The sequence below is a fragment of the Nipponia nippon genome, unplaced genomic scaffold, assembly GCF_047370975.1.
Source record: "Nipponia nippon isolate SJK-2023a ecotype South Korea unplaced genomic scaffold, ASM4737097v1 scaffold_14, whole genome shotgun sequence".
NCBI classification, from domain to species: Eukaryota; Metazoa; Chordata; class Aves; order Pelecaniformes; family Threskiornithidae; genus Nipponia; species Nipponia nippon.
Genome location: NW_028262330.1, coordinates 5424454 through 5451222, shown reverse-complemented (window position 1 = coordinate 5451222; position 26769 = coordinate 5424454). Strand labels below are relative to the sequence as shown.

General features: G+C 57.1%; 3 protein-coding genes across 11 annotated transcripts in view; 1 reads left to right on the top strand and 2 right to left on the bottom strand.

Annotated features, from left to right (window-relative positions):
- The window catches only part of RNF213 (ring finger protein 213), a 55741-nt gene extending 43284 nt beyond the window's left edge, over positions 1–12457 (bottom strand). For 4 of the 8 annotated variants that reach the window (XR_015703125.1, XR_015703124.1, XM_087750425.1 and 1 more), the window contains exons 1-11: positions 10313–10645; positions 9938–10074; positions 7428–7759; positions 6194–6880; positions 5351–5532; positions 4475–4633; positions 4002–4195; positions 3483–3763; positions 2014–2285; positions 769–957; positions 55–250 (exon numbers count right to left, since the gene is read on the bottom strand). Coding sequence is in view for 6 of the 8 variants with exons in the window: in XM_087750425.1 (XP_087606551.1) it covers positions 55–250; positions 769–957; positions 2014–2285; positions 3483–3763; positions 4002–4195; positions 4475–4633; positions 5351–5532; positions 6194–6880; positions 7428–7759; positions 9938–10074; positions 10313–10434 (2751 nt within the window). In the remaining 2 variants the exon portion in view is untranslated. Of the gene's footprint in view, positions 1–54; positions 251–768; positions 958–2013; positions 2286–3482; positions 3764–4001; positions 4196–4474; positions 4634–5350; positions 5533–6193; positions 6881–7427; positions 7760–9937; positions 10075–10151; positions 10285–10312; positions 10646–11234; positions 11365–12316 lie in introns of those variants that run through there. The other 4 variants (XM_087750428.1, XM_087750427.1, XM_087750426.1 and 1 more) reach the window with 4 other exon arrangements.
- A 439-nt stretch (positions 12458–12896) lies between these two features.
- Positions 12897–21337, bottom strand: SLC26A11 (solute carrier family 26 member 11). Its single transcript, XM_087750431.1, has 16 exons — positions 20999–21337; positions 20526–20718; positions 20254–20339; positions 19340–19419; positions 18371–18513; positions 17909–18084; positions 17681–17753; positions 17212–17262; positions 16345–16405; positions 15919–15974; positions 15660–15800; positions 15402–15529; positions 14894–14993; positions 14470–14606; positions 14040–14112; positions 12897–13783 (listed from the first exon to the last, which is right to left on the bottom strand). The coding sequence occupies exons 1-16, from the start codon at positions 21194–21196 to the stop codon at positions 13689–13691; spliced, it is 1791 nt and encodes a 596-aa protein (XP_087606557.1). The 5' UTR covers positions 21197–21337; the 3' UTR covers positions 12897–13688.
- Positions 21338–21462: 125 nt separating this feature from the next.
- On the top strand, positions 21463–26393 carry SGSH (N-sulfoglucosamine sulfohydrolase). Of its 2 annotated transcripts, none has more exons than XM_087750434.1 (8): positions 21463–21645; positions 21993–22150; positions 22396–22501; positions 24108–24258; positions 24519–24675; positions 24866–24947; positions 25031–25234; positions 25582–26393. In XM_087750434.1, the coding sequence occupies exons 1-8, from the start codon at positions 21555–21557 to the stop codon at positions 26139–26141; spliced, it is 1509 nt and encodes a 502-aa protein (XP_087606560.1). In that variant the 5' UTR covers positions 21463–21554; the 3' UTR covers positions 26142–26393. The 2 variants fall into 2 exon arrangements, with proteins under 2 accessions (XP_087606560.1, XP_087606559.1); XM_087750433.1 differs by having other exon boundaries at positions 21990–22150.
- The last annotated feature ends 376 nt before the right edge of the window (positions 26394–26769 follow it).

Here is a 26769-nt window from a genome sequence, read left to right as displayed (position 1 = left end):
CAGCCCAATTCCAGCCTTTATCCCTTAGCTGGGTAAAGCTGCCAGAAGACAAACCTCAGAATTGTTCCACGAGAGGTCAACATTCTGTAATCTGTAAAAAACACCTTGAAGAGGAGCTAACAAACCACTGGAGAAGTCTCTTATAAATTCAGCCAGGCTCTCGAGGGGCAGCACACAGATCCAGGACTTGACCAGAGTCCTATCCAATTCCATCAAGTATCTCTTTTCTTTCATTAGTTGCAGTAGGGTCCTGGATGGAAGACAAAACAAAATCTTCAAGTTTTCAAGGTACGAAAGGCTAAAAGCTTGTTCAGCCCATGGAGGACTCTTATTTTCTCTCCTCTGCTTTTTTTCATTTACAGCTGAAGATCGGTAGAAGACCCCAAGACCCAGTAATCACAGAAGCAGTATCAAACTACTGAGAAGCACTCAAGGAAAATAAACTCCAGGTCTTGCTCAGATTCTGCACAACATGTATCATGAGCTGCTTTAACTGACACCAAGCATCACCAACCACGCAAGCTGCTCCACAGCTTGCAGGATTAAGGGTTGTTTGTGTCTGAAAGGTAATAAACTGCACAGCTTTGCTGCGCACCATACTCTGAGCAACCAATATGGTCTGTGTTCGTATATCCCAAATATCCACCATCAACATGCCATGTTTCTTATTTTTTAAAAACAAGAGAGTTAGAAAAGAGAGATAAAGGTGACCACCACCAACTACAATGTCAAGGCACTGGATATAACTAGAAATTCTGGAAAACTCACTTATCTCGTTTCTTCCTTGTTTCGGCAAAGGAAAGCCCTTCCAGCCCTGCCCAGCTATCTTCTTCCATCAGCAAGTGGTCATGCTGCAAAGGAGCAGCAAAGAAATGCAGAAGAGGAATAATCCACACCCACTGGTCTACTTGTTCATCAATGCATCTCTGGCACAAGTTTATCAGGTGAACCTTCAAACTAAAGAAAAAAAAAAATCAAAACAAACACACACAGTAAAAGAACAGCTTTTTACAGGACTCAAGAATGTCCTGGGCTGAGGCGGGGGGGAAGGCTACATCTCAGTCTTGCTATGTACCTTCAGATAACTTCTGGTAATTATTTTAGGTCAATCTTATCTTTATTGAAGAGTATATATGGTAAAAGTTTAAGACTCAAAGCTATAATCTTACCTGAATCTCTCTGCACAGACCCTACTAATATAGCAGTAAGAAGACGTGCCAATACTTTATCTACCGTTTCCACATGAGCCCCTCCCAGCTCAGTCAGAGATGGGGTGACACAGATGCACGGAGCCAGGCATTCTAGGGACAATTCTTGGCCTCCTTGGTTGGGCTGAAGTACTACAAAAGCCTCCAAAAGGAAATTTAATAGCTGCAGCTGTGCAAGCGAAGAACTAGAAATTTGAGTGCCAGATATGCAGCTAGATAACAGTCTAACAAGCAGGCATTCTGAGGAAAAAAATCAACACAAAACATGTGTAATGATGCTCGTCAGAGGAGACAAGAACCACTCAAATATGGCATTTAAATTTAAAGGACTAAACACATGATGATCATTGGAGTTTGTAAGTATGAATAGCAAACAGGTAAGAAGCCAGAAACTGCTTGACAGAAAAGGATAACAAATAAGATTTTTATATATAAAGAAAAAACAATAGTTTTAACTCAAATCTACTACTCCGGCAACAGTGACAAGTTGCAATAAGGGAAATCCTGTTTGGACAGAAGTAAAACATTGTTCACATCAAAAAAGGTATGTGACTGGAAGAGGGCCCCAGAGAGGTTGTGCACTCTTCATCCCTGGAGCTTTTCAGAACTCGACTGCAACCTTGCCTGGACGTTAGCTCTGCTTTGAACAGGAGGTTGGAACAGAGACCTCCAAAGATCCCTTCAAATCCAATTTTTTTCTGATTCTCTGAGAGCTGAATCCCTCATTGCTTTACCACAGGGTGCTACGCTTGCAGCAAAACCAGCCCACTTAGTTACCTTGTAAGTACTCCAGTAACATACATACCACACAGTAACTGCTGCAAAAGCCTCTTTGATATGACGAATTTCATCCTGTATGGCTTGTTGTGATACCTTATCCAAGCACAAGAGGCTACACAGGTCAGCCAGATGGCTTTTTAATGCTGGCAGATGGAGCGTTTCAACTACTGTGAGAATGGTGAACCCCAGAGCTAGTTTACTTTTTATTACTACATCCTCCTGCGATGCTTTTGCACCTTCTGGTGCAAGGAAAGGAAGAGCTATTTTCCTCATATATTTTAGCAGCAAATTGTTCACCTAGGATAAAGAAGGGAAGAAACAAACCAACCACACCATTAGTTCCCCAACAAGTCTTTTTCTTCTGAAGCCATTTTCTTCTGGCAGTTACAGTGAGGACACTCGATAGCCCTATACACCCCACAGCACCATGGTGGTACCGGGATCTAAGCACACATGGTAGTGACCACCACCAGAACATCAGGCACAGTACCCCAGTACCTGTGACTGGTTTGGTGCCCCTCTGTGCTACCAGCTCCCACCACTCAGCTACTGCTGCACCTCCCCACGCCCAGCAGAGCACCAAGGGACTGGGGCAGATGTCAGGAAGGGAAACGGTGAGCTGAGCAGTTGTACACCCAACGCTGCCTTACGTCACCATCGCACACCGCAAGCAGACTGCAGCTTCCCAGCGGACTCAGGCTTGGCTGGGAATCAGTGAAAGGAGAGACCTTTCTGTCCTTACCCACAGCCCCCAAAAGCTACTCTGAAACCACGTCCAGGGGGTCCGTAGTACTGTGGTGCTTGGTGATACCAAAATCACCCTTCTGAAACCCAATAGTGACATGAAACACCCGTGGGCTCTTCTGAGCTGGGTGGGTATGCCATCTTGTGGCCTCTCCCGTGTCACCAGGAGGAGGGAGGCTGCGGAGAGTTAGAAACGAGCAGCCCTGACACCAGTCCAAAGCCCCAGAAAAGACGACATGACATTTCTGCCATATTTCATAATTACGCCAGGTAAGAAATTTAGGACTCCAGAAGCCCTGTCTGCATCACTGCTTAGAACTGGATCAGGAGGAGCTCGTCTCAAAAAAGAAAAGAAAAAAAAAAAAAAAAGGCAGGCTTGGAGTCCAAGACGAGTGTGACGAAGTTGATGACAGAGTGACTGGCAGCAAAACTGAAGGGCCAGGCTTCGGAAATTAATATCCAGACACAAAACCCACTCAAGTAAGAAGTTGCCACATCACAGCTCTGCTGCTGACCGATATGGGATATTCAGAACGGCACCTAATTGCAAAGGTGTGACTGAAGTTCCCAAGGCAGACAGTGGCAGTCACCCCGAAAGGTTCCCTGCTGCTTCTGTCACACCTGAACTTTTTGACTGGAAAAGCAAAATTAACCCAACAAGGTCAACAGCAAAACTAAAGTTCTGTGTTTTGTAACCAAATGTCTGTTTTCTAGTATCTGTTAAAAAAAAAACAACCAAACAAACATTACCTGCTGCGTGCCAAAGTTTAACTCTGTCCATAGCATTTTCCTGTTGTCATATACCCATGGCTCTTTTGTAACAACATGAAACTGTCTCAGCTGGGATAAGAAGTTTCTCAGGTTGTCGGTACTCCAGGTTCCAAGAATGCTGAAGATATTTTCTAACATAATATTTGCAGCTATTTCCTTCCCTTCCATCACATCTTTGTTTTTATTGCCAGCAACAGTCTTCCAAAAGTTTTTCATTGCAGAAGGCTTTGCGCACACAATATCATCATACTGATGCCATTCTAGAATAAGCAACACAGATGAGAACACAGGGAAACAATCACTTGAGAAACGAACGCACATTTGCCCATGCCTTCACTCTTCCAGCTGTCTGCAGAAATACCCCCGCTGACCCATTAAGTTTCCAACTTCAGATAGTGCTGTCAAATAATAATAATGCTAGTCCATATGAAGTTAGAGACCATCCCACCAAAAAAACATGGATCATCCCAATATGCAGATCCAGTCGGAAAAGCTCACCTCCACTGTTGAGCAAGCTGCCTCTTATTGATAAGCAGCGATTCACATGATTATTCGATACGGAACGCTTGTAAATAAATTCATACTCCCCTTCACGACAGGTAACCCAGTATTTGTAAGGAATATCTTTATTCACAATTTCTTTTGCAAGAGTTACAGTGCCTTCAATGAGGTATCCATGTTGTTCTAGATGCCTAGGAAACACAAAACACAGCAAAGGAGGGCAAAGGACATGTCAGCTGACCTATATACTTCCTTTTCCACACATCACTCCATTTTTAATAGGAATGGTGATCATTCTTTCAGGATGAAAATTTTAGGATCGTTATCTCCACTATGAAAACCCTTTGCAGCAATACCCACCTATGGACATATAGCTACAGTCTTACGTATTAAATGAAGTACCACATTGCATCCTGTTCTCCAGAGCCAAAACACTCCTGTGCTTCCATGTGACTCAAGAGGGTACTTACTTGGTGCAGTTCAGCTCACAAATGTTGTCCTTCCAGTCTTCATAGGAAGGAATACCTTCAGCCCTGATGAACACTTTATCGGTCTCAGGGTTTAGTTTGAAGTCTTTGGACAATATTGCATGGAAATACACTGTAACACCATCACTTCGGTTCACAGAACTACAAGAAAGAATTAGAAGGAAAATAGAAAGAACTCTAATTTTCACTTTTTTTTAAATTGCACAGATCATCATAAACAACAAATAAGATTTGAGCCACTAGCTCACTGGATGCAAGACCCATAAGCTCTGTCAGCAGTTTGCTCCAACTCATGCTACATAGCAGGCCTAGTGTAAAGCCTAGCGCAAAAAGGAAAAGTGGGTTCCTAAAGGCAGCATGAAATGCTCTGGCCACGTGCATCTGCATCACTGCATTGGGAAGCCAACAGAAATACCTCACCCAGCAGAGTCACCTGAAATGGCTAAGCTTTATCCCTCCTCCAGCTCATGCACATTAAGCAAAACAAGTTATACTAATCAAAACAGCTCTTCACACCATTAAAGAGTTACATGTGTGAAGCACATGTTGCTCATACGAGTAAGAAATAAGAAGGCAATCTCTTTTTTTATTCATCAGATACTCAAAAAGGTTCAAATACCCAGTGTACCACATTACCCAGTACATGACCTGTGCTGCAACTCCTGATTAAACATTGGCTCTCTTTCGCACGAGCAGTAGTTTACCTCAGTTTTAAGGCAATTCTATTTCCACATATCCAAGATACATGCAGACCTAATCTTAGTACTTCAATCTCCTGCCTCTGTCTGGAGTCCCCCAGTCCTCCTCACACCAAATCCTGTAAGTAAGAATGCTGGGGAGCAGCAGGGGTGTTCTCACCTTTCTATAACCTTATCCACAGGTTTCTGCTTCCTTTGTTGTTTTTTGTCCTTGCAACTGTCTGTTACAGCTGAAGCATCATCCTTTCCAGCAACCTGAGGTGCTTTGGTCTGACTTGTCTTCTCAGTTACTTCATACATTTTCTCACTCGGGGTCTTCTTTTTCTCCTTTTTGTCCTCATTCTGCAATAGGAAAACAAACAATGCCCAATTAAACAGGAGACCCTAAAAGTACAACATCCGCAGAAATATCCAACTTTTCTTCAGATGGGTGGGGATACCCAGAAATCACAGCATACCAGCCAGCTTCATACTTCTGGAAATACTAATCCCTCACTGAGGGAAGCTATTGGTTAAGGAAAATAATGCATGGATTGCAAAAGGAATCCAATCTACAAACATTGGCAAGAAGTCAGGTCAATAACCCACAGGTGCCCAGAGGATGGGGCGTAAAGAAAATGAAAGATAACCAACAGCAATTTACAGCTTTACAGGTCTGTCCATGAGCGGAGCACAAGCACCTACAAACCATGAAGATCTCCTCGTTAGGGGAGATCCAACAGAGCTCACTGGAGAGCACACCTGGAAGAGGTGGCTGGAGAAGAGACAAGTTCACAGCTCTTGGGGGTAACTGAGCAACCACTCAGCGAGAGCTGCGCTAGAGCTAACACACAGGACAGCAAAACTCAAAAAAGAAACGCTTCATAGTGTTCCCTGCTTTCTCCCCATATCCCCAGCCTCGTGATCTTTAGCTTTACCGACAGCACAAAAGAATCATAGTTATAAAGGGAAACGTTGCCCAACTCAACCAAATACTCACCAAAGTGTTCACTCACACGCTTACCTTGGAAGTCGAACAGCTCGCTTTCTGACTGCTGTCTTCTTTACCCTTGCCAGCCTGCGAGCTTTTGACCACAGGTGGAGTCTTCGTGTCTTGACTTCGATGTTCAGCGCAAGGAGTTGCAGGCTTACTTTTAGGTGCTCCTGTACCAGAAGACAACCCAGAGGAAACGCTCGCTGTCTCTCCTGTCGAGGCCAGTTTCTTACTGCTACCCAAGGACTGGGAATCTGGTCTGGTTTCTGGAAGCTGGCCAGCATCAGGGGCACGACTGCCCCCTTCCACGTTACTCCCCACCATTCCTCCACACTCTGTGGTACTTCCACCTCCCACCTTCTCCTTTGGGGCTGCAGAGCTTGGAGATGGGGCAGCCACATTGTCCGTGCTGCTCTGCTTTGGTGGGGTAATCACATCGACGCTGCTGTGACTGCCTTCTGCAACCGCTTCCAGGCTTCCACCTTGCTTTCCCAAGTGACCCAACGCCCTGTCGCTTTCATGTGCGCTTCCACTGTCACTAGCAAGTACATCAGCACCCGGTTTGGCTACTTGACTGCCCAAGGTTTGGATTTCTTGTGGAATAACACATGTATTAGGCAATTCTGTGGTTTGAGCTGGTGCTGTGCTTAGAGAAGGCAGAGAGTCCTGCTCCCCGGAGCTGGAAAGACCCTTCTTTGCTTTATTCCTCTTCTTTTTCTATTAAAAAAAAAAAGGAAGGAACAACACAATGTCTGTTTATTCATTGTTGAAGAGAAATTCTTAGTCACCTCCTCCATTGCAGCTAGTACCAACATCTTCCTGCTACACTGGGTTAATGGAGAACGATCAGGAAGCGAAGGGACAAGACCAGCTACCATCTTCTGTAGTAGGTGAAATGCAAGTAACTCTTGAGAATTCTGTCGTTTTAATATTCAAGACTTTCTCAGCAGGAACACAGAGCAGCGCTGAGCATGATGCTTACTAACAAGATCAGACCAATTACTAAGCTGAATTCTGTACTGTTTCCCTCAATGCAGCAAAGGTACTGGCGGGGGAGCTGTACCGCTCTGCACATCAGCTGTCCGCATACACAACATTTAACGTAAGCAAATAGATCTACAGTTTGCCTAGGAACACAGGCAGCAGCATCCAGATGCAGGCCAAAGGGATTTGTGGTGATGCAGCCCAGCCTCATTGCTTTACAAAAGAGAGAGCAACAAGTTACCAGCTACTCCTGCTCCTCAGCACCGACAAAGAGCCTTACCTTTCTCTGTGACTTCTCAGAAGAGCCACCGGCCACACCCTGAGGAGCAGTCTCTGAGCTATCACTTGGAGCTGTTACACACTCCAGCAGCGATGCTCCCTCTTCCTCCTCCTCCTCCTGTGTTCCAGCAGAGGAAGGAGGTCCCGCTGGAGTGCATTCAGGTGTGGTCTCTGAGGTATCTATCAGAGCTCCTGCGTTCTCCATCTGCAATCCTCCCTCCTCCCTCTTTGCTTCAGTGGTGGAAGAAGGCCCATCAGCACCTTCTCCCTTCACATCTCCTCCAGGCTCTGCTCCTGTATCAAGGACTGGAACGCGCTTCACCTCTCTTCTTTCTGCAATGGAGGCAAGGTTCATTGTTGAACTAGACAGTCAGGAAAGAAAACAGTTCTCGGCTAGTGTCGAGCAAGCAGGGTCTGCCACTGACTAAATGCATCGATTGAACACACAGGAGCGGCTTTGCTGTTCCCTGTTCAACAGCTACCACTAGCAATGACACCATTCTCCACCCCTAGCACAGCCTCCTTCCCTCTCCAAGGCCCCTGCAGTCAGCAGCAGAATAATTAAGATAAGAAACCACTGTACTGAGGTACTGATCTTTCTCTATACTACCTCCAGCTAACATGCTACTTGCCAAAGCAGCAAGCACTGGGAACCACAACTGCCTGTTGAAATGCTCAAGGACCCTCAAGATGTGCAGTGCCAGAACACCAGCACTTGCCAGCTTTTTCAACCTTCTGGACTGGCTGTGTGACCATGCAGCTGAGTGTTGTGTCCAGGAAGGCACGGGAAACTCCCTTTTTTATCTTCAACAGTTTTATCCAGTCCCTAAAACCTGTGAAAAGGCAGCTCAGACCTGAATCAGGCATCAGAGCAGATGGCCACCTTCTATCTGTTCTACAGGCTCTTCAGCACTGTCTCTACCCCAATTTTGAGAGCAGAAGCTTTTAGCCTCTTTGAGTGGAGATCAACCAACACCAAAAGACATTGATTTCCTCTGGGTATTTTTGGGAGCAGGAGCACAAAAAAAAAAAAAAAATCAAGGTGAAGGTAGCTCACAGCCTCTGAGTATCTCTCTGTCCCCCAGACAGAGAGCATATTTACCTGGTAAAGCACTACAACTCCTTCCACCACCTTTAACTGCTGCCAGAAGCAGGGATAAAGCTTTTAGACCACCAGAACAGATGCTTTGGACGTTTTTCCTACAGCATTTAAGACCTGGAAGTGCTGGGTTTGTCACCTTGCCATTCTGGATTGCAGAGGGATTTGCTAAGAATTGATCTTGTCAGGACTACAGCAGGCTGATTCTGATTTAGTGTATTCTTTTAGGATCCTACTTCTTCATATCAACACACCAAAAGCAATTCTGGTGGCCCGGGTCATTCTCTCTTTAAGCAAATAAAGGATTAGGAAATATTTCCCCCCGTGTAACTGCATTAATTGTGTACTTGATTCTGTTACTGTTCGTAGAGGCAGAATTAGCGTGTTGTCAAACAGAAGCTCAGGCAGTGAATTCTAAACCTAACAATAAGCTGATGATAGGAAATTCTGGTTCAAGAGGGACTAGATCAGTGTTGTGGTTTAACCCAGCAGGCGGCTAAACACCACACAGCCGTTTGCTCACTCCCCCCACAGTGGGATGGGGAAAAAACAGGAAAAAAAGGTAAAACTTATGGGTTGAGATAAAGGCAATTTAATAGGACAGAAAAGGAAGGGAAAATAATAATAATAATGATAAAAGAATATACAAAACCAGTGACGCACAATGCAATTGCTCACCACCCGCTGACCGATGCCCTGCTGGTTCCTGAGCAGCGGACCCTCGGCCAGCTTTCCCCCAGTTTATATACTGAGCATGACGCCATACGGTGTGGGATAGCCCTTTGGCCAGTTGGGGTCAGCTGTCCCGGCCGTGCCCCCTCCCAGCTTCTTGTGCACCCCCAGCCCCCTCGCTGGTGGGGTGGGGTGAGAAGCAGGAAAAGGCCTCGGCTCTGTGCAAGCCCTGCTCGGCACCAACTAAAACATCAGTGTGTCATCAACATTATTCTCATCCTAAATCCAAAACACAGCACTATAGCAGCTACTAGGAAGAAAATTAACTCTATCCCAGCCAAAACCAGGACAACCAGTCTTTGTAAAACAGCATTCCATAAAAATGGCACCAGTTCACTGGCAAAATGGAAACTAGTTCAACACTGGAGATCTGAGTGTGGAGAATGTGTGTAGAAGGTGTCAGTGACTGACTTGCTTCTCTCTCCATCCCCCACTAGTCACTGCAAAGTGAGAAAAACTCCATGTCTGGCAAGTAATGCACGGGAAGTTTGAGACGAGAGCAGCACATAATGACCTGGCCAGAGCAGCCCAGAGCTCCACAAGCACCAGGGCTAACACAGGAACCAGCGGACACCCGCAGCCTCCGGTCACCGTGCAGCCCCGGGGCACGCCAGCACCGTGCTCCAGCCAGTCCCCCCGCACAGCATCCCCCAGCTCCCCCCCGCATTGCAGCCTCCTACCTGAATCCTCGTCCCCAGGGCCAGCGACAGGAGCCAGCTGGGCCCCACATTTGCTGCAAGAACCAGGAGAATCATCCCCAGACACAAAGTGACACACACGGCACTTCATGTTTCCCAGCCGCGAACTCTGCGATAAGCTTTTTCGGAGCCACGGAGGGAGAGAAAAGGATGGGGCAGAAAGAGAAATACAAAATATTAATGTGAAGTAACAAACCTTTGTCACATAACCTTCCTCCCGGCTCCCGTTTTATTTTCAAGGAACCAAACTGTGACAGCCAAGAGCAAGGCCCCAGCCGCGGGGGCTGCCACCCCACAGCTGCCCCAGCTCACAGGCCGGGGGGAAAACCACAAACGCTTTAGAAAATAAACACATACAAACAGCTACTCCGCTCTGGACAGAGATCTTTTATAATTAAAGGCATTTGGGAACCCACCGGAGCCGGCAGGGTGCAGTGAGGGTAGTGCAGCCGAGCAGGCCCGGGCACGGGCAAAGCCATACTCCGCCGGCAGGGCGGGCTCGGGCAGCCTCACAGGCAGGCCCCGCTCACTGTCCCCCGGCAACCCCGGAGGTCTGCAGGGTCCTGCTCCCGCCAGACAGGCCGGGCCCCCGTCCCGCCGGGCTGTGCCGGGGAACGGCTGGGGCCGGGCCGGGCGGGACCGAGGACCGGGCAGGCTCCGCAGGCCGCAGCCCCGGCCCTCACCTGCACCGCCCGGGGCGGAGGCGGGGCTGACCCTTGGGCGGAGCCTATATGCAAATGAAGCACAGCTCCTTCCCCGCTGATAGGCGGCAACTTTGCCTTTCCCGCGTAGATATGCAAATGAGCCGGGTGGATGGACCAATGGCGTGGCGAAGGGCCGGCGGAATGCAAATGAGGCCCGTTAAGTAAGGGCTGGCGGGCAGGGGGCGGGGATCCCAGCGTGCGCCGGGGGGCCGGGGACATCGGGGGGCACCGGGGGTTGGGGGCCAGGATGACCGGGGGACTGGGAGGCACCGGGCGGCTGCCGGTATGGGTGCACCGCGGGGAGGACCGGGACCTCCAAGGGGGAGGGTTGTCCCGGGTGCACTAGGAGCAGAGAGAGGGGAGCGCCCAGGCACGGCCGGGCGCACCGAGGGGAGCGGGGCGCACCGGGGGGCTGCAGCGGGACCCGGAGCCCGCAGCGCACCGCCCTTCCCGGCCCCGGCAGGGCAGCCCCTCCCCCCCGCGCCGCCCGCACCGGACCCCCCCCCCCCGCAAGCCCAGGCCCGGTGCCCCGGCCCAGCCCACCCCACCCCACCGATCCCGGCAACGCAACTCACCGGGGGGCCGGGGGCCGGGGACCGGCACCTGCAGCGCCCGCTCCGCCGAGCCGCGCCGCCGCCTCCCGCCCGGCAAAGTTTCGTTTTTCCGCGGAGCCGCCAACTTTCGTTTCTGGGACGTCACCGTCGCCGCCCCCCGCCCGGCCCCGCTCCGGCCCGGCCAACCCCGCCACGGCGGGGCCGGCACCGGCTCTGGCCGCCTTCCGCCGGGCGGCTCCCGGAGCTGGGCAGGGCCCCCCCGTCCCCCGCGGCCGAGAGCGGGCCGGGCCGCCGGGCATCCTCCCGGGCACCGGAGAAGCGCAGCAAAGGGCCGCTACCGGTGGGAGGGAGCGGGCGCTCCGCTCTCCCCGGGACGCCCAGACCTCGCCCAGTACCGCACCAAGAGCCCAGCCCGCTGTGGAGGGCTTGGGAGAGGCTTGGCATTGACCTGAGGGCCAGTTCTAGCCCAGAGCTGGATGCCCGCTGCTGGCGGGGCAGTGCCAGCGGGGACTGGCCTGGAGCTCAGCCCTCTTCTCTTCCTTCTGAGCCCAGTTTTAGCAGCTCCCAGAGCTCCAGCAAAGCCCCCCTTTTTTCTACTTTTGGCTGGTGGGGTGGAGACATAGCAGCCCCCCGCCACTGCCTGGAGGGAGACATCCCTCAGGCCACGATCGATCATTTCTTGTTCCCATCTGGTCTCTGAGCTGCTGCAATAACACAGGCAACACATAAACGGGCTCCTCAGGCCGCTGGAGCGGGGCTGTGTCAGCGCTGGGGGCGGCCGTGGGGTGTTTCACCCTTCTGTTAAGTGCATGTGCTGCCCGGACGGCGCAGGGACGCAGGATGGGGCCTGCCAGCAGCGGTGGGGAGGGCAAGCGTGTTGGAGGAAAATACATCATGCTGGATCCAACAGCCAAAAGTGGGGACGCGGCTGCCACCCTGTCCCCAGATCCAACTGGGACCGAGCTGGCCTGCCCTTCACTAGCACTTACACGCTCACTCGCACACGCGCTATATATATATTTACACACAACTGGCCCTTTTTGCCCCCTTACCCCCTCTTTTCCCACTCTTGCTCCTCCCAGCGTCCGCGGGCAGGGGGTTACCTGAGGCCCCTCCTGCCGCTGTCTCGCCGAGCTCCTCTCCGGGCATGCGGAGCAGCTTTCACAGCGCAACCTGACGCAGCGCAGGGCTGCAGCCAGCTGCCCCACGACGTGAAGAGAAATGGGTCGAACCTGCTCCGTCTCTGTGCGGGTCACTCCTGGTCTGGGGAGAGAGATGGACAGATGGACAGACAGAGAAGGCATGTGTGCCCTTCCAGTTCTGCAAATGCTTCTCTGCTGCCGGTGCAGCGAGGAACTCACCGCCCAGCACTCTGCTGCCGTGGAAATGCTCCTCCAGCCTCCGGCGGCAGGACCTGTCGGCCCTCGCAGTTTTTGTGGCTCCCGGGCACCTCTGCTGCCACTGCAAAACCTGCAAAATTTTTTGCAGGAGCTGTGCCGGAGCGTGCCTTCGGGCACTGAGCAACCCAGCAGCTGAGCAGAGCCTGGTTTCAGTTTCCTTTCCTCGGTTTGCTCAGCAGCACCCAGAAATGAGGGCTTAATTTTTCCTTCCCATACAAAAGGCAAAAGCTTTCCCCAAAGGAAGGCAGAGATCACGCTGACTCATTTGCAATTACTGCTTTATTATACCTTCCTTACGGGGATGTCAGCCAAGGGCAGTTCAGGAAAACTGCTTTCTCCTGAACCCTGACCCCCAGCCCTGCTTTTTGCACTATTGCTTTTTGCACCCATTTCACAGCAAGACAAGCACATGCTGGTGTCACGGTGCCTCTCCCCTCGGATGCTTGGCAGGAGTCAGGCGAGGGGCTGCACGCACAGGGGGGCAGCACAGCTCTGCCCGATGGCAGCAGTCGGCAGAAAACCCAAGAGGGATCAGTAAGGAGTAAAATCACTGATGTTTTTCATCTCCCAGCAGCCGGAGGTTGGGAGCTGCAGCATGCCCTTGGGCTTGGAGGGCAGCGCCAACATCCCTGAAACTCACTTTGACAAGAGTACGCTCTGCATCGGAGTTCAGTATGTCCCAGAATAAGAAAAGTCTCCAGAAATAAAACAGCTGATTTAAAAAAGACAGCAGCTTCGAGGATGGGGAAGGCCTGGAGGAGGGATGGCTTTTTCCAGATGACTGTGATAGGGAACGGTTTTGCCCCACTAATCCCTTCCACCATCTGTCCTTGGCCTTGCTCTGCCCTCCCCTGCGTGGGACATGGGGATGGTCCCGGCGCCGGCAGGCATCCCACCAGCCGCCCGGGAGGCAGGACAGGGGCAGGCGGCTCCCGTGGAGGGTGCTGGTCGGACGTCACCGGGGTGTCACAGCCACCGCTCTGCGTGGCACAGGACACACAGCCCCGGCGTAATCAGAGGCGAGGAGACGGCAAGGCGATGCTGCCCCTGAGGAGGTCCCAGGCAGTTCCTGGACTCACTGGATGAGCCCGGCGGGCAGCAGCAAGCTCTCAGTGGTGCTGGTGAAGGGGGCTGCCCCGCCGCCTCCCGGCTCTACTCCTCCACACCGCTCTGCGCCAGGAAGGGGGAGAAGCAGGACAGAGGGTTAAGCCAAGGCTCACCACAAATCCCCAAAGCCGGAGTGACCCTGCTCTCCAGAAGGGTTCCTGCTTGCCTTCCCAGGAGCCAGGCCCCTGCAGCCCCCTGCACGGCAGCTTTGGGGTCTGACGAAGGTCAGAATACCGGGCACATCTTCCAGAGCCCCGCTCAGCAGCAGCCTGGGGGACCCCAGCCCTGGGAGAGCACCCAGGGCAGCCCAGAGCCTCACCTGCCTCCTCCCGGCTGGGGAAATGCTGGAATCCCTCTAAGTCTGCGGACAGCAGGACTTGGAGAACAGGGTCCTAAGGGCAGAGAAACCTGGGCTGGGGGAGCCTGCTGCTGGCCGCTTCCCGTCTCTCTGGGGCTGTGAGCCTCCCAGCCAGCCCAGGGCAGGGGATGCAGCCCTTCCCCGCCACCCCACATCCCACAGCTGGACTCAGATGCTGCAGCCTCCGCCTCTTTGAGATGAAGGCGCTCCCAGAAGAGAGGCAGCAGCATCCTCGCAGCAGGCGCCAGCGGCCAGCGCAGACCGTGCGGGGAAGGCAGCTGGGCTGAGCCCATTGAGCGCAGAGCCTCCCCTGGGGAGCAGAGCTGACGCCTGGCGTGGGGAGAGGCGGCAGGATGCGGCACGGGGCCGGCTGAGGCTGCGTCCCACGTACCTGCAGCCTGCAGAAGGCCAGCGAGAGGCCGTGCTTGCGCAGCTCCTGCAGCAGCTCTGCCAGCCCCACCACCACCGTGTAATCGATGTTGCTGATGTGGCAACAGTCCAGGATGACGGAGCGTGGTGGAGATGCTGCTGGAAGAAGAGCATACGGTCATGTCCCCGACGAGTCCAGAAATGACCCAGCCCGGGGGACACAGCCCTTAGAGCCAGAGCCATGGCTGGAAGGGACGAGACAGCCACAGGAGAGCAGCAGCAACCAGGGGCTGGTCCCTGCCACAGGGAAGCCGTGCCTGGCCCTGCTTGTACCCGTAGCCTGCAGACCTGGGCAGCACTTGCCACCCCCCTCAGCAGTGATCCAGGTGGGCACCGGGTTACAGCCGGGTCCCCAGGACAAGCCGGCAGGCCAGGGAGCACCATACCTGCCAGGGCGCGGCTACACACGGTGTCCCGGAGGCATTCGATGGCTGGGAAGTGCAGGCTGCTCCCCAGCTGCACGAGGAGCACGTCCCCCTCCGACACCTGCGCAAGACCCCGGAGGAGGGGGATGAGTCACGGCGAGCTGGGGGCTGTCACCTTCCCCAGGTGGGGACAACCGCCCGTGTGACAAAGCAAAGCACTGTCCTTCCTGCTGGCTGGGACACGCAGGAGCCCCCATTCCTCAGGGAAAATCCCCTCCTGCACACAGCTCAGGCGTCAGCAGGAACAGGGACAGCGATGCCTCCCTCTCCTGCTCTCAGCTCCTGGGATACCCTTTTCTCATGCTCCTTGAAAGGGGAGCCGATGGCAGGCTGGGGACACAGGACAGGGCGAGAGCATGTCATCCTGCACCCCAACGCCCTGCTGTCCTCGGGGAGCCCTCTCCCAGCTCCCCACTCCTGGGCGAGCCCAGCTGGCCCCGCCGCATCCAGGGCAAAGCGTGAAACCCACCTTTATTGGGGGCCTGGCGATGGAGTAGAGGAGGAGAATCCCTGAGACCAGCACCCCAGCCACGATGCCGTACTGGACCTCCCAGAAGCAGAGCAGGAACGTCACGCAGAGGGGCACAAGGTCCAGCCCTGCAAGATAAATGACTCAGGCTCGGCTGTGCTTTGTCCTTGTACCACAGGGCCCTCCGGGACAATGCCTGCTCTGCCGGCAGAGCCGGGCTGCGTCGGGGGATTGACTGCCCCCGGCTCGTGCCCTCACTCTTAACCCGCCAGAGAGTCCTGAAGATCCCAGCGTCAAACATGGGGACCACAGCCGAGATGATGACAGCAGCCAGCGCCGCTTTGGGGATGTAGTAGAAGAGCGAGGTGAGGTACGCCAGCGAGAGCAGGACCAGGGCGCCTGCGGGAGATGGGGAGCACCTGAGCCATGGGGTCCTCAATGTCCAGGGTGCCCGAGAGGAGTGGGTGCTGGGCACGGGGGCCTGCAGAGCAGCCCATGGCGGGGTTAGGGGCTCTACCTGTGACAAGCCCTCCTGCGGGAGTGCAGACGCCCGATTGCGCATTCACTGCTGTCCTGAAATGCAAAGCAACGCGCTGTCCCAGGCTGCGCTGGGGCTGGCCGGGGCCAGCAGCTGCCCCCACCCCCTGCCCAGAGACCCACTCAGGAAAAGCACCCACCCCATCAGACCCAGGGAAAAACAGGAGCAAGCCCGTGGCTCCCAGCTTGCAGCAGGACGACAGAGCACGCAAGATGGGAGGGAAGGTCGCCGCGGGACCCACGCATGGCCCGGCAGCCAAGGTGGGCAGTGGGGAGCAGGACACGAGCTCAGGGACCCACTGGGATCTGCACAACCTTCTGCCCAAGATCTCGCACAGCCCCCTCACCACACAGCCCCAGCGAGTGTCCCGCGGGCTGGGGGTCCGCTCCCCTTCCTGCTACCCACCGGCCAAAGCTGCCCGTGATGGGATACGATGAGACGAAGGAGCCCAGGATGTTGGCGAAGCCTGCAGTGGGGAAGGAGAGGGGCTGGGGATGCAGCAGCTATGGCAGGCACTGCCTGGGGCCACCAGACTGGTCTGTGCCCCTGTTGTCACCTTCTCCATCCCCAGACTGGTACCCAGGGCCAGATCGGAGCCTGTCCAGCCGCGTGTGCTGGGCTCAGGCTGCTCTGGAAATTGCTAAGCTGTGAGAAAGGCTGGGGGGGCCACCATGCAAGATGAGAAAGGTAAAACTTCAGGAAGAGGTAGGACTGCTGAGATGGGGATCTCTGGTAGCTCAGGGGCTGTGGGACTGTGGGAAAATAATGGAAGACTGGCGAGGAGGATCGTAAACACGCTCAAGTGACTTGCAACTGGGGTATCGAAAAACACATATATCATACTAATTGGTGTTTGGCCTCGTGTGTTGGACAAGTAGAACATCTGTTTAGATGACACAGGCCTGCGATAGACTTAGAGGTACCCTATTGAACATGCTCGAGATTCCTGCCCTGCTACGGGAAAGATCAAAGCACAGTGGTAAACTACGCCTGCGCGAATCCCTGATAAGCAGGTGAAAACAGCAGGTTTGGTGATCCTCCAGCATGGACCAAGCTCCGTGGTGCCTGCATTCCCACTTGTGTGCCTCTGCCTGGGTCCTGCTTCAGGAATCCCTTGGTTGGTGGGGTAATGAAAATAAATTTACTATTTGCATTTCATCCATGGTTTTATGGTTGTTCCTGTGTCCTGCCTGGCTGGCTCACACAAGGACACATGGCAGTGCTCGGGCCAGATCCCCAGCCCCTGCCCTCCTGCTCCGAGCGGCCTCTTACCCATAGCCAGCAGCTCCTGGTTGGGGTCAATCCTGTAATCGTTCTGCGAGGCTGAAAGGAGACGAACGGCATCACCCAGAGCTTCCCGCAGGCACGACCTGCCGTGCGTGCGGAGCGGGGCCGGCAGTGCCTGCGACAGCCGTCGGACCCCGTCCCAGCACCCCCCTGTCCTGGCACCCCCCGAGTAGCCCAAGACAACGCTCAGCTCCTGTGCAAACTCCAGCCATGCACAATGCAGGACCCCCCAGCCCGCTCCCCAGCCAGGCATGGGGCAGCTGCCTGGCCAGGGGAGGGGGCCAGCAGCACCCCGCGGGACCTCTCCTGCCAGCCCGCACTATGAACTGGGCTCGGCATGGGCAGCCCAGTCCCTCCCACTGCCTGCATGGGAACAGCAACATCCCCAGCACCCCAAGCCCCCCGCAGAGACCCCTCCTGAGAGCGCAGGTGGAGGAGCCTGGTGCAGCCGTACCAAACGCCTTGGCAATCGCAACCGTCTCCAGCAGGCCCATGAGCGGGACCACGGCCAGCCCGACCCCCATGTCCTGGGAGGGAAGGACACTGTGAGTGTTGCCACCGAGGGATGAGGGTCGCCCTGCAGCAGAGCCTCCTCCCGCTGCACGGGGAACCAGCAAACGCAGGAGTAAGGAGACAGCAGCCCGTGGGGAGCCCAGCCTCCACCGGCCAGCCTGGCACCCACCTCCACGATGCTCCTGAAGGGGATGGTGCCATTGGGTGCAGCCATGGAGAAGCGTGGCAGGCGGAAGGCAGGGAGGCCCTGGGGGATGCTGCCGGTGAGTGTGAGCGGCTGGGAGCCCATCACCTGGAAGGAGTAAGCAACCAGGCCAGCAAACAGGACCACGAGGGCGTTGCGTGCTGCAGCAGAGAAAGCAACCGTGAAAACCCGCCCGGAGCCCAGGGCAGCAGGAGGGACAGCAGGAGGTGGGTACCCAGGCTGCCAAGGTATTCCAAGCCTTAGGAAGGGGCATGCACAGCAGCAGGACCATCCCTGGGACTTAGTCCTCCCCGATCCACCTCCAGGTCTCAGCTCCTGCCGACCTGGGCTTTACCAGTTTCGGGCTGTCTCTTCCTTGCCCAGAAGAGCCGAGACCCCAGGAGGGACGGCCGCGGGAGGGGAGAGGGCAGGGGATGGCCAACGCACCCGTGGCGGAGGTCCAGACGATCAGGTAGCTGACCCTGGCAGCCAGCGGCTCCGCATGGGCAGCTCGAGGCAGGCGGCTCTTCATCGCCTGGAGCCCTGCCAGCGCAGCCAGGCAGGCCAGCCCCAGGATGGCGTCCCCAGCCCTGCAACAGGCACATCAGTGTCAGCCCAAACACGCTGTGGGGCACAGGGAGAGCTACCGCAAAGCCCCGCGGGAGGAAGAGCGTGTGCCCGGGCACGTGCTGCGGCTCTGCAGGAGGTGCATAGCTCGCAGGGACGCTGCTGGCACCTTTGTACCACTGGCAAAACACGTCACCTCCCTGGAGGGCAGCAGGAGAGGGAGGAGGAGGTCTCCCCCAGTCAGCAGTACGATGCTAATGGGTTTGTGGGCTCTTCAAAAAGAGGGAAGCAGGACCCCTGCAACAGGCAGGATCCACGCAGTGGGATCTGCCTCCTCCCCTCCTGCTGCTGCCCCTCACAGCTAGGCAGGGAGGCCTTCTGCCAGCCGTGACGAAGCTGATCCTGTGTGTCACTGTGCTGTGTGTGAAACCCAGGCTGCAGCACAGAGCCCAAGCCACGGGTGCAGCTAACGGGAAAGGGCGGGGGGCACAGGGGTGCCTGAGCGCCCTCTTGGACTGTCAAAAATTGGAGGAGAACTTACGACACAGACAGTCCCAAGGATGTGTCTTTGGGCTGGCAAAATCCTGGCATACCTAACTGGGAGTGGAAAATAGGACAAGTCTGCCCCATCCTTCCCCTTTAGCGGCTTGGGAGCCCTCCTGCTCCCCCATCTTCAAATTTCCAGCTCAAATGGAAGTGGCTGAGAACAAGCACTTGTGGCACAGCGCTGGGCAGGGACCAAGAAATCGGTCCAAGGTGTGACCAAAGAGATGGGGAGAGAAGCAGCAGAGCCCGAGACCCCGCAGCTGCAGGGGGACGGAGCAGGGCAGGCGCAGGAACGGTGCTGACCTGGTCTCCCCAATCCTCCGCAGCGTCTCATACACCTGCAGGAAAAACTGCCGAGGGATCCCCTGCAGCCCCAGGATGTTCTGTGCAGGAAGACAAAGCCTGGTGAAAGCCTGGCACAACCCGAGCTGCCAGGTGCCGTGGAGGGACAGCCGGGAGCACCGGGGCCCAGCCCTGCCCGGGGCCCTGGCACACACACGGTGTCAGCGCTGCTGGTGGGAGAGCCCCTCAGCGACCACCCCGTGCTCCCGCGCGCACCCCAGGACGACCCTTTCCCTGCGCGGCTCCGTGCAGGCAGGGCTCAGAGATGCTCTGAGATGCCTCCACCCCGTCCTGCAGACACGACTGCGCAGCTCCCAGCATGGGGTTCAGTTCGGGGCCCCAGCCCAGCCTGCGCAGCCCTGCCGTCCACCTGCACCACGCTGGAAGCGCTTTCCCAGCAGCCCTCGCTGCGACCGCAGCCATTAGCCAATGCCGGCCTGCTGGTTTCTCGCACGGCCTGACACCATCTCCCTGAGTCTCTGATTTTGGTTAACCACAAAGGAAGCATTGCAGCCCCAGAAGCGCTGCAGGGCCTCACGCCCCTGAGAGCCCAGTGAGGGACCAGCAGAGCTGCAAACCCACCCTGCCCGAGAATCACCCAGCACCTCCCACAAGTGACCAAATCAAATGTCCAGGTTTCACCGGTGTCCTGAATGCCACCAGCTGGTCACAGGCAGAGGGCGTGTTCAGCTTGGTCTGCTCAGAAGAGAGCACTTGGGGACCCACCAGAACCGCTGGCAGGGGGGACCTGTGTCCCCCTTGCAGCTCCTTCCCTTCACACCGAGCACATCGCCCAGCCCGGGACTAAATATCCCAGCATGGCCGGCTCCAGGAGAGAGCGGGCAAGGCATCCAGAGCAGACCAGCAGACCCTACCTTGATCTGGTTGAAGCTAATGGTGATGGAAGCGGCCGATGTAAACCCTTTAATGACGGGGCAGGAAATGAAATCCAGGAGGAAACCTGCACGGGACGGGTGGCAGTAAGCACGCTGCTGTCCCCAACGGGGTGTTTGCATGCACACAGAGCTGTCACAAGTGTTAGCAGGACAACCCCAGCGTCTCGGAGAGCACGGGGAAGGGGGGGAACAATTACAGGATGTACAGCAATATCGTAAAAATACAACCATGCCCGGCAAGAACTTCTCACCAAGGTGCAGGAGCCCCATGGCTAGCTGGATGCAGCCGGAGAGGAAGGCAAGCAGGATGGCATAGACAGGCTCGTGGAACGCGTAAGAAGAGACAAGCAGCGACATGATGGCTGTGGGACCCAGCGTCACGTCCTTGGCGGTGCCCAGGAAGCAGTAGACAAAGCAGCCCATGAAGGACGAATACAGGCCGTACTGCACAGGGACAAAAGCAGCACTGGCACAACGCTCCGAGCTGGGAAATGCCAGACACCTCCAGGACGAGGAGGGCTGGGCTGCCCTCCGGTCCCTCCAGCGCCCGCAGCCAGCCCTGAGCAAACACCGGCCTCTGCGGCTTCCTGACCCCAGAAAATGGGTGACCGCAGCAGACCAGCCCTTGGCCGCCCAGCCGTCCAGTCCTCCCTGCCAGGCCGCAGGCCGCCGTCGGGGAGCCGGTGTCCCCGGGCACCCCCGGCCGCAGGGCGCTGCCACCCACCTGGAGAGGCAACCCGGCCACCTCGGCGTACGCCAGCGCCTGCGGCACGACGGTGAGCCCCACGGTCAGGCCGGCGATCAGGTCCAGCTGCAGCCAGGCCAGGGAATAACGCGGGAGCCAGCGCAGGACGGGCAGCCTCGTCCGCAGCCCCGGGCACGGGCGGCTCTGCCCGCGCTGCCGGGAAGCCGGCGCCGACATGGCCGGGGCAGCGTCCCCCAGCCCGGCCGCCTGCAGCCCCCTCCGCCCCCGACACGCCGCGGGGTCCGGAGCTCCCCGAGCGGGCCGGGGCGAAGCGGAGCGGGCACCCCCGCGGGGCGGCTTCGCCGGGGCTGAGCGGGAGCCGCCGGGGCGACCCCGTTCCCTGCAGCGGGGCCGGCGGCTCCCGGTGCATCCGGCAGCGCCGCCCGGGCCGGATCTGAGCCGCCGGGGCCGCCTCATGTGACCGGGGCAGAGGAGGAGCCGGGGCGGCCGGAGGAGCCGGGGAGCCCCGCCGAGCCCCGCCGCTGCCGGTGCCGCTGCCGGTGCCGGTGCCGGTGCCGGTGCCGCTGCCGCTGCCATGCGGCTCTGGGCGCTGGCGCTGCTGCTGGTGGGAGCGCTCCGGACCGGCGGGGCCCCGGCCCCGGCCCGCAACGTGCTGCTCCTCCTGGGTGAGTGCGGCCGCCGGCCCGGCGGAGCCCCGGGACCGATGCCGGGTCCGCGCCCGCCGCCCCCAGCCCCCCCCCCCCCCCGCGGCGGGGTACCCCCGGGTACCCCCGCCCGGGGCTCGGCGCTCGGGGCGTCCCGTGGGCAGGGGAGGGACGACCCCGGGGTCCCGCTGCACCCCTCTGCTGGGACGGTCACGACAGCACCGGCCCCAGCCCGGGTCATCCTCAGCCCAGGGATGCTCCCGGTGTCATTAGTGTCCCCTGGGCTTTGCCCCCCGCACGGTTAGGGACGCGCAGGGGGTCAGGCCCGGTGCTGCAGGGCTCACCCCGCACCCCTCCCGCTGCAGCAGACGACGGTGGCTTTGAGAGCGGCGCCTACAACAACTCGGCCATCCGGACGCCCAACCTGGACGCGCTGGCCCGGCGCAGTGTGGTCTTCCAGAACGCCTTCACCTCCGTCAGCAGCTGCTCCCCCAGCCGCGCCAGCATCCTGACCGGCTTACCCCAGGTAGGGGCACCCACGCATGCTGGGTCGGGGCTGCCAGTCCGCAGTGGGCGCTCGGGGATGACCAGACCCGGCATGCTTACAGCATGGCCACAGGACCTGGCAATCCCCTCCTGCCCGCTGACCCACTCTCTCCCCTGCCCCTTGGGACCTGCTTCCCATGCACTCACACTTGCTGCACGGCTGGGCTTGTTTCGGGGCCAGGCTGGCAGGCACCATCCAACCGCGTTGTCTCCCCCCGCCTGCAGCACCAGAATGGGATGTACGGGCTGCACCAGGACGTGCACCACTTCAACTCCTTCGACAGCGTGCGGAGCCTGCCCCGGCTGCTCAGCCAAGCCCGCGTCCGGACAGGTAGGTGGCCCAGGGCAAGTGACACAGGCAGGGAATCACCCAGTGACACCGGGGTTTCACTTTGCTTCCTCCCACCGCTGCTCTCCTGCCATCCCGTTACCCCTCACCGTCACTTCTGTTCCTCAGCCTGCTCCTTCCTGGTTCCCGCGTTCACACAAGGCTCGTGCTCGACCCAAACTTCCACCCGGGCCACTCGGCTGCTCTAGCGCTGTCACGAAATGAGCGGTTAGGTCGCTTAAATAATCACCGCCAAAGATATTTGCAAATAGTGATTTTAATAGAAATTCATAAAAGGGTGATTTAGCAAAGTTTGATGGCAAGGTTCACTCTATTACTTATTAAATGAATGGAATATATGGAGAGAAAGGGAGACAAGGGAAGACTGAGAGAGAAGGAAATACCCAGGGGTAAAAGGGGCCCTCCCGTTGAGTCAGGAGGTGCAGAATGGACCCCCTTGCTTTCTAAACTCCTTCTCAGAGAGGAGCCTGGGTGTGGCTGGATCCAATCCTAGTCCGGGACTTGGTCAACGGTTTATGGCTAAGGATTATATGTATTTAGCAGCAACTTAAGGTTTGTTCACAGTAAGGAGAGAATCACAAGAATTTAGTAGTAACTAATCATTGGTTACTCTAGCATCTACAAAGTGATTAGATAAAGTTTACTACAATATTTGTATCGATACACACACAATCACACAATAGGCCTAAAAAAGGTACCTCTTAAAAATCCTCGCAAGTTTGTTACGCGCAGATAAAGGTTCCCTTCAAAAATTCCCCTCGAGTTCAGTGAAATACTGACTTCAATGATTGTCTCAGCAGGCGAGGATTGAGCCTCAAGGAGCGAAGGGCACCGGAGATCAGCCCAGGTCCTGTTGCCAGGCCTCGGTATGCAAACATAAGGGTTCGCAGCTCTGAGAGGCGTCCCGCTCAGAGGGGGATGCTGGCGCAGCCCGTTGCGGTCCAGGAGAGCTCCGAGGGTCTCCCGTGGTACCGCCGTTTATAGGGTTGTGAGATGATTGACTTTAGGCATCAGTAAATTTCCATTCTGGCCATGGCTGTGGTCGGTAATTGCTGAGTTCTCATCAATCTCAGCAAGACAGGTACGATCCTCCCATACCGATCCGCCCGAGTTACGATCCACAATGCTACATTCCCAGGCTGTCAAGGGGTGACTGATTATGCCAGGTAAGATCAAGGCATTCTTGTTCCCCAGCTCAGCCATGCGGGAGTGCCTGGTACGGCCAAGGGGCGCCTGATCGCCAGACAAATTGCTCAAAGGCCAAGCATTGACCGGAGTCCCTGTGGTCATAAGGTGGTCCAGAGGAAAAGGGCGGGGGGACGCACCACCACAAGCGCCTGTAAGCTGTGGCAGCGTGGTCCCCAGGTGGGTCCCGTTTTCTAAGCAGATGTGGAAGTGCCTCTGCAACCAGCAGAAATGACTGGAGAAGCCAGCAGCATCTTCCACTGTCACCAGCATTTGCTGAGCGCAGCCCGTGCTGGAGCAGATGATTTGCATCGGCTCCCAGAGAGGAGACAGCGGCTGCAGCCAGCGTCCTACCCCCCCCTCCCCGCTGCTCCTGGCACACCGTGCGTCTGCGTTCTTGCAGGGATAATTGGGAAGAAGCACGTTGGGCCCGAGGCTGTTTACCCCTTCGACTTCGCCTACACAGAGGAGAACAGTTCGGTCTTGCAGGTTGGGAGAAACATCACTCGAATCAAAGCGCTCGTCCGGCGCTTTCTGCAGAGCCAGGACGAGAGGTGAGACGGACCCTGTGTCCCTGGGGCAGGCTGCGAGGGGGCACGGGGGAGGGGAGGGAAACCGGCCTTGCTGTAGACGTGTCTCCATGTCCCAGTTGGTCACAAATAGGAAGGGGCACCTTGTCTCTGGGTCACCCCATATCCAGAAGCCGGGAATAGGTGGGAGTCCTCCTGCCGACCCCAGCTCACCCCTGCACAGCCCAGGGTTGGTCTCAGGCCCTTTGCTACACCACCTCCACCTCCATCCTCTCCATCTCTAGGTCTTTCTTCCTCTATGTCGCCTTCCATGACCCCCACCGCTGCGGGCACTCCCAGCCCCAGTACGGGGCCTTCTGTGAGAAATTCGGCAACGGAGAGAGCGGCATGGGCTGGATCCCAGACTGGAAGCCACAGCTCTACCACCCAGAGCAAGTGCAGGTGGGAGCCTGCGGGGCTGCATGGGGCTATATGGGGGCTGCACGCAACAGCAGCCTCCGCCAGAGCCAGGGCAGCTGCAGGCTGGCCCCCACCTCGGTAACTGCCATCAGCATTAAGGGCGAGAGCTGGTGAAGGCCACCCCGGCATATACCCGTGACCACCACGTGCCACTTTTCCTTTCTCCGTTTAGGTCCCCCACTTTGTTCCAGACACGCCGGCTGCCCGGGCAGACCTGGCAGCCCAGTACACAACCATCGGGCGCATGGATCAAGGTAGGAGCCGCGGGGACCAGGCTGGTGGCAGCAAGCGCTGTGGTCCCTCCCGTCCTCCCTGAGCTCTGCCCCTCCACCCGCAGGGATCGGGCTGGTCCTGGAGGAGCTGCGGCGTGCCGGCTTCCTCAACAGCACGCTGGTGATCTACACCTCTGACAACGGCATCCCTTTCCCCAGCGGCAGGACCAACCTCTACCGGTCGGGCACCGCCGAGCCCCTGCTGATCTCCTCCCCCGAGCACACCGAGCGCTGGGGGCAGGTCAGCCAGGCCTTCGCCACCCTCCTGGGTAAGAGCCCCAGCCCCCCAAGAGGGAGCAGAGGCATGCAGAGCTGTGCAGGGGCGGGTGTGAGCTGGTCCCCACCCTCCCCACACCAAAACCCAGGGTCTTCTCCCAGAGGACAGCCTGCAGCCCTTGGCATTGGCACGGCCAGCTCTGGGAAGGGAGAGGAGGGACGACAGAGCAGCAGGGTCCCCGGCAGGGATGTCATCCTGGGGCTCAGCTCTGCAGCCCATCCCAGGACCACCCACAGCCCATGCGGCAGCAGACCCCGGGGACCTTTCTGCCCCTCTCCAGGGCTGAGTTTCCTCCCATGGGCCGCCAGCCCCTCCTCTCACCCTTTTCTTCTCCTCCAGATCTCACACCGACCATTTTGGACTGGTTCTCCATCCCCTACCCTTCTTACAGCATCTTTGGCACAAAGCGGGTGCAGCTCACCGGAAAGTCTCTCCTGCCAGCACTGGAGTCGGAGCAGCCCTGGGACACCGCCTTCAGCAGCCAGAGCCACCACGAGGTGACCATGTACTACCCCATGCGAGCCGTCCAGCATCAGCAGTTCCGCCTCATTCACAACCTCAACTACAAGATGCCATTTCCCATCGACCAGGACTTTTACATCTCGCCCACTTTCCAAGACCTGCTCAACCGCACCAGGGCCGGGCAGCCAACCCACTGGAACAAGACCCTGCACCAGTACTACTACAGGGACCGCTGGGAGCTCTTTGACTGCAGCCGCGACCCCACCGAGAGCCAGAACCTGGCTCCCGATCCCCGCTACGCCGCCGTCTTCCAGCTGCTTCGCGCGCAGCTCTTGAAGTGGCAGTGGGACACGGGTGACCCCTGGGTGTGTGCCCCCGACGCTGTCCTGGAGGAGAAACTGAGCCCCCCGTGCCGGCCGCTGCACAACGAGCTGTGAGCCTCGGCTCTGCCTGGCATCCCCACTGCCGTGGGATGGCCGTTCGCCGTCGGGCACGAGGGGGTCAGAGCAGGATCCCGGCTGGGCCGGTCCCAAATCCCTGGGTGACATCCCGAGGCTCGGCTCTCTGTATCGCAAACAGTGCCTGGCCCTGGAGCATTCAGGGATCCTTGTGCCTTTATCCTCGGCCAGAGGAGCCGCAGGGCCAAGTTGCTCCTCAATAAAGCCTCTGGAGGAGAGATCTCAGTTTTACCTGGAGCTGAGCACGTCCCTGCCGGCTCCTGGCGCCGCGGTCTCCATGCAGCACTGCCTGCTGCCAGCCCTGCTGCGGTGGGGCAGCTGGGGGAAAACGGGCCAGTGGGTACCAGCGAGGAGGCGGCAGGGGTACAGTTTAATTTAACAAAATATAGAAAGCGCTCAGAGTCCCTGAGGTGCACAGGCCCAGGGGTGACGGAGTCTGCTCCCTCCCTGCACCACAGAGGCTCAACCAGAGCTGCACAGTGGGGGCCGGGGCCAGCAGCCCCCGGAGGGCAGCAGTCCCCGGGCTCAGAGCCAGAAGGACAGAGGGGCCAAGGAGCCAGCAGGATGGACGGGCCAAGGGGCTCCACAGCATGGCTGGGACTGCGGG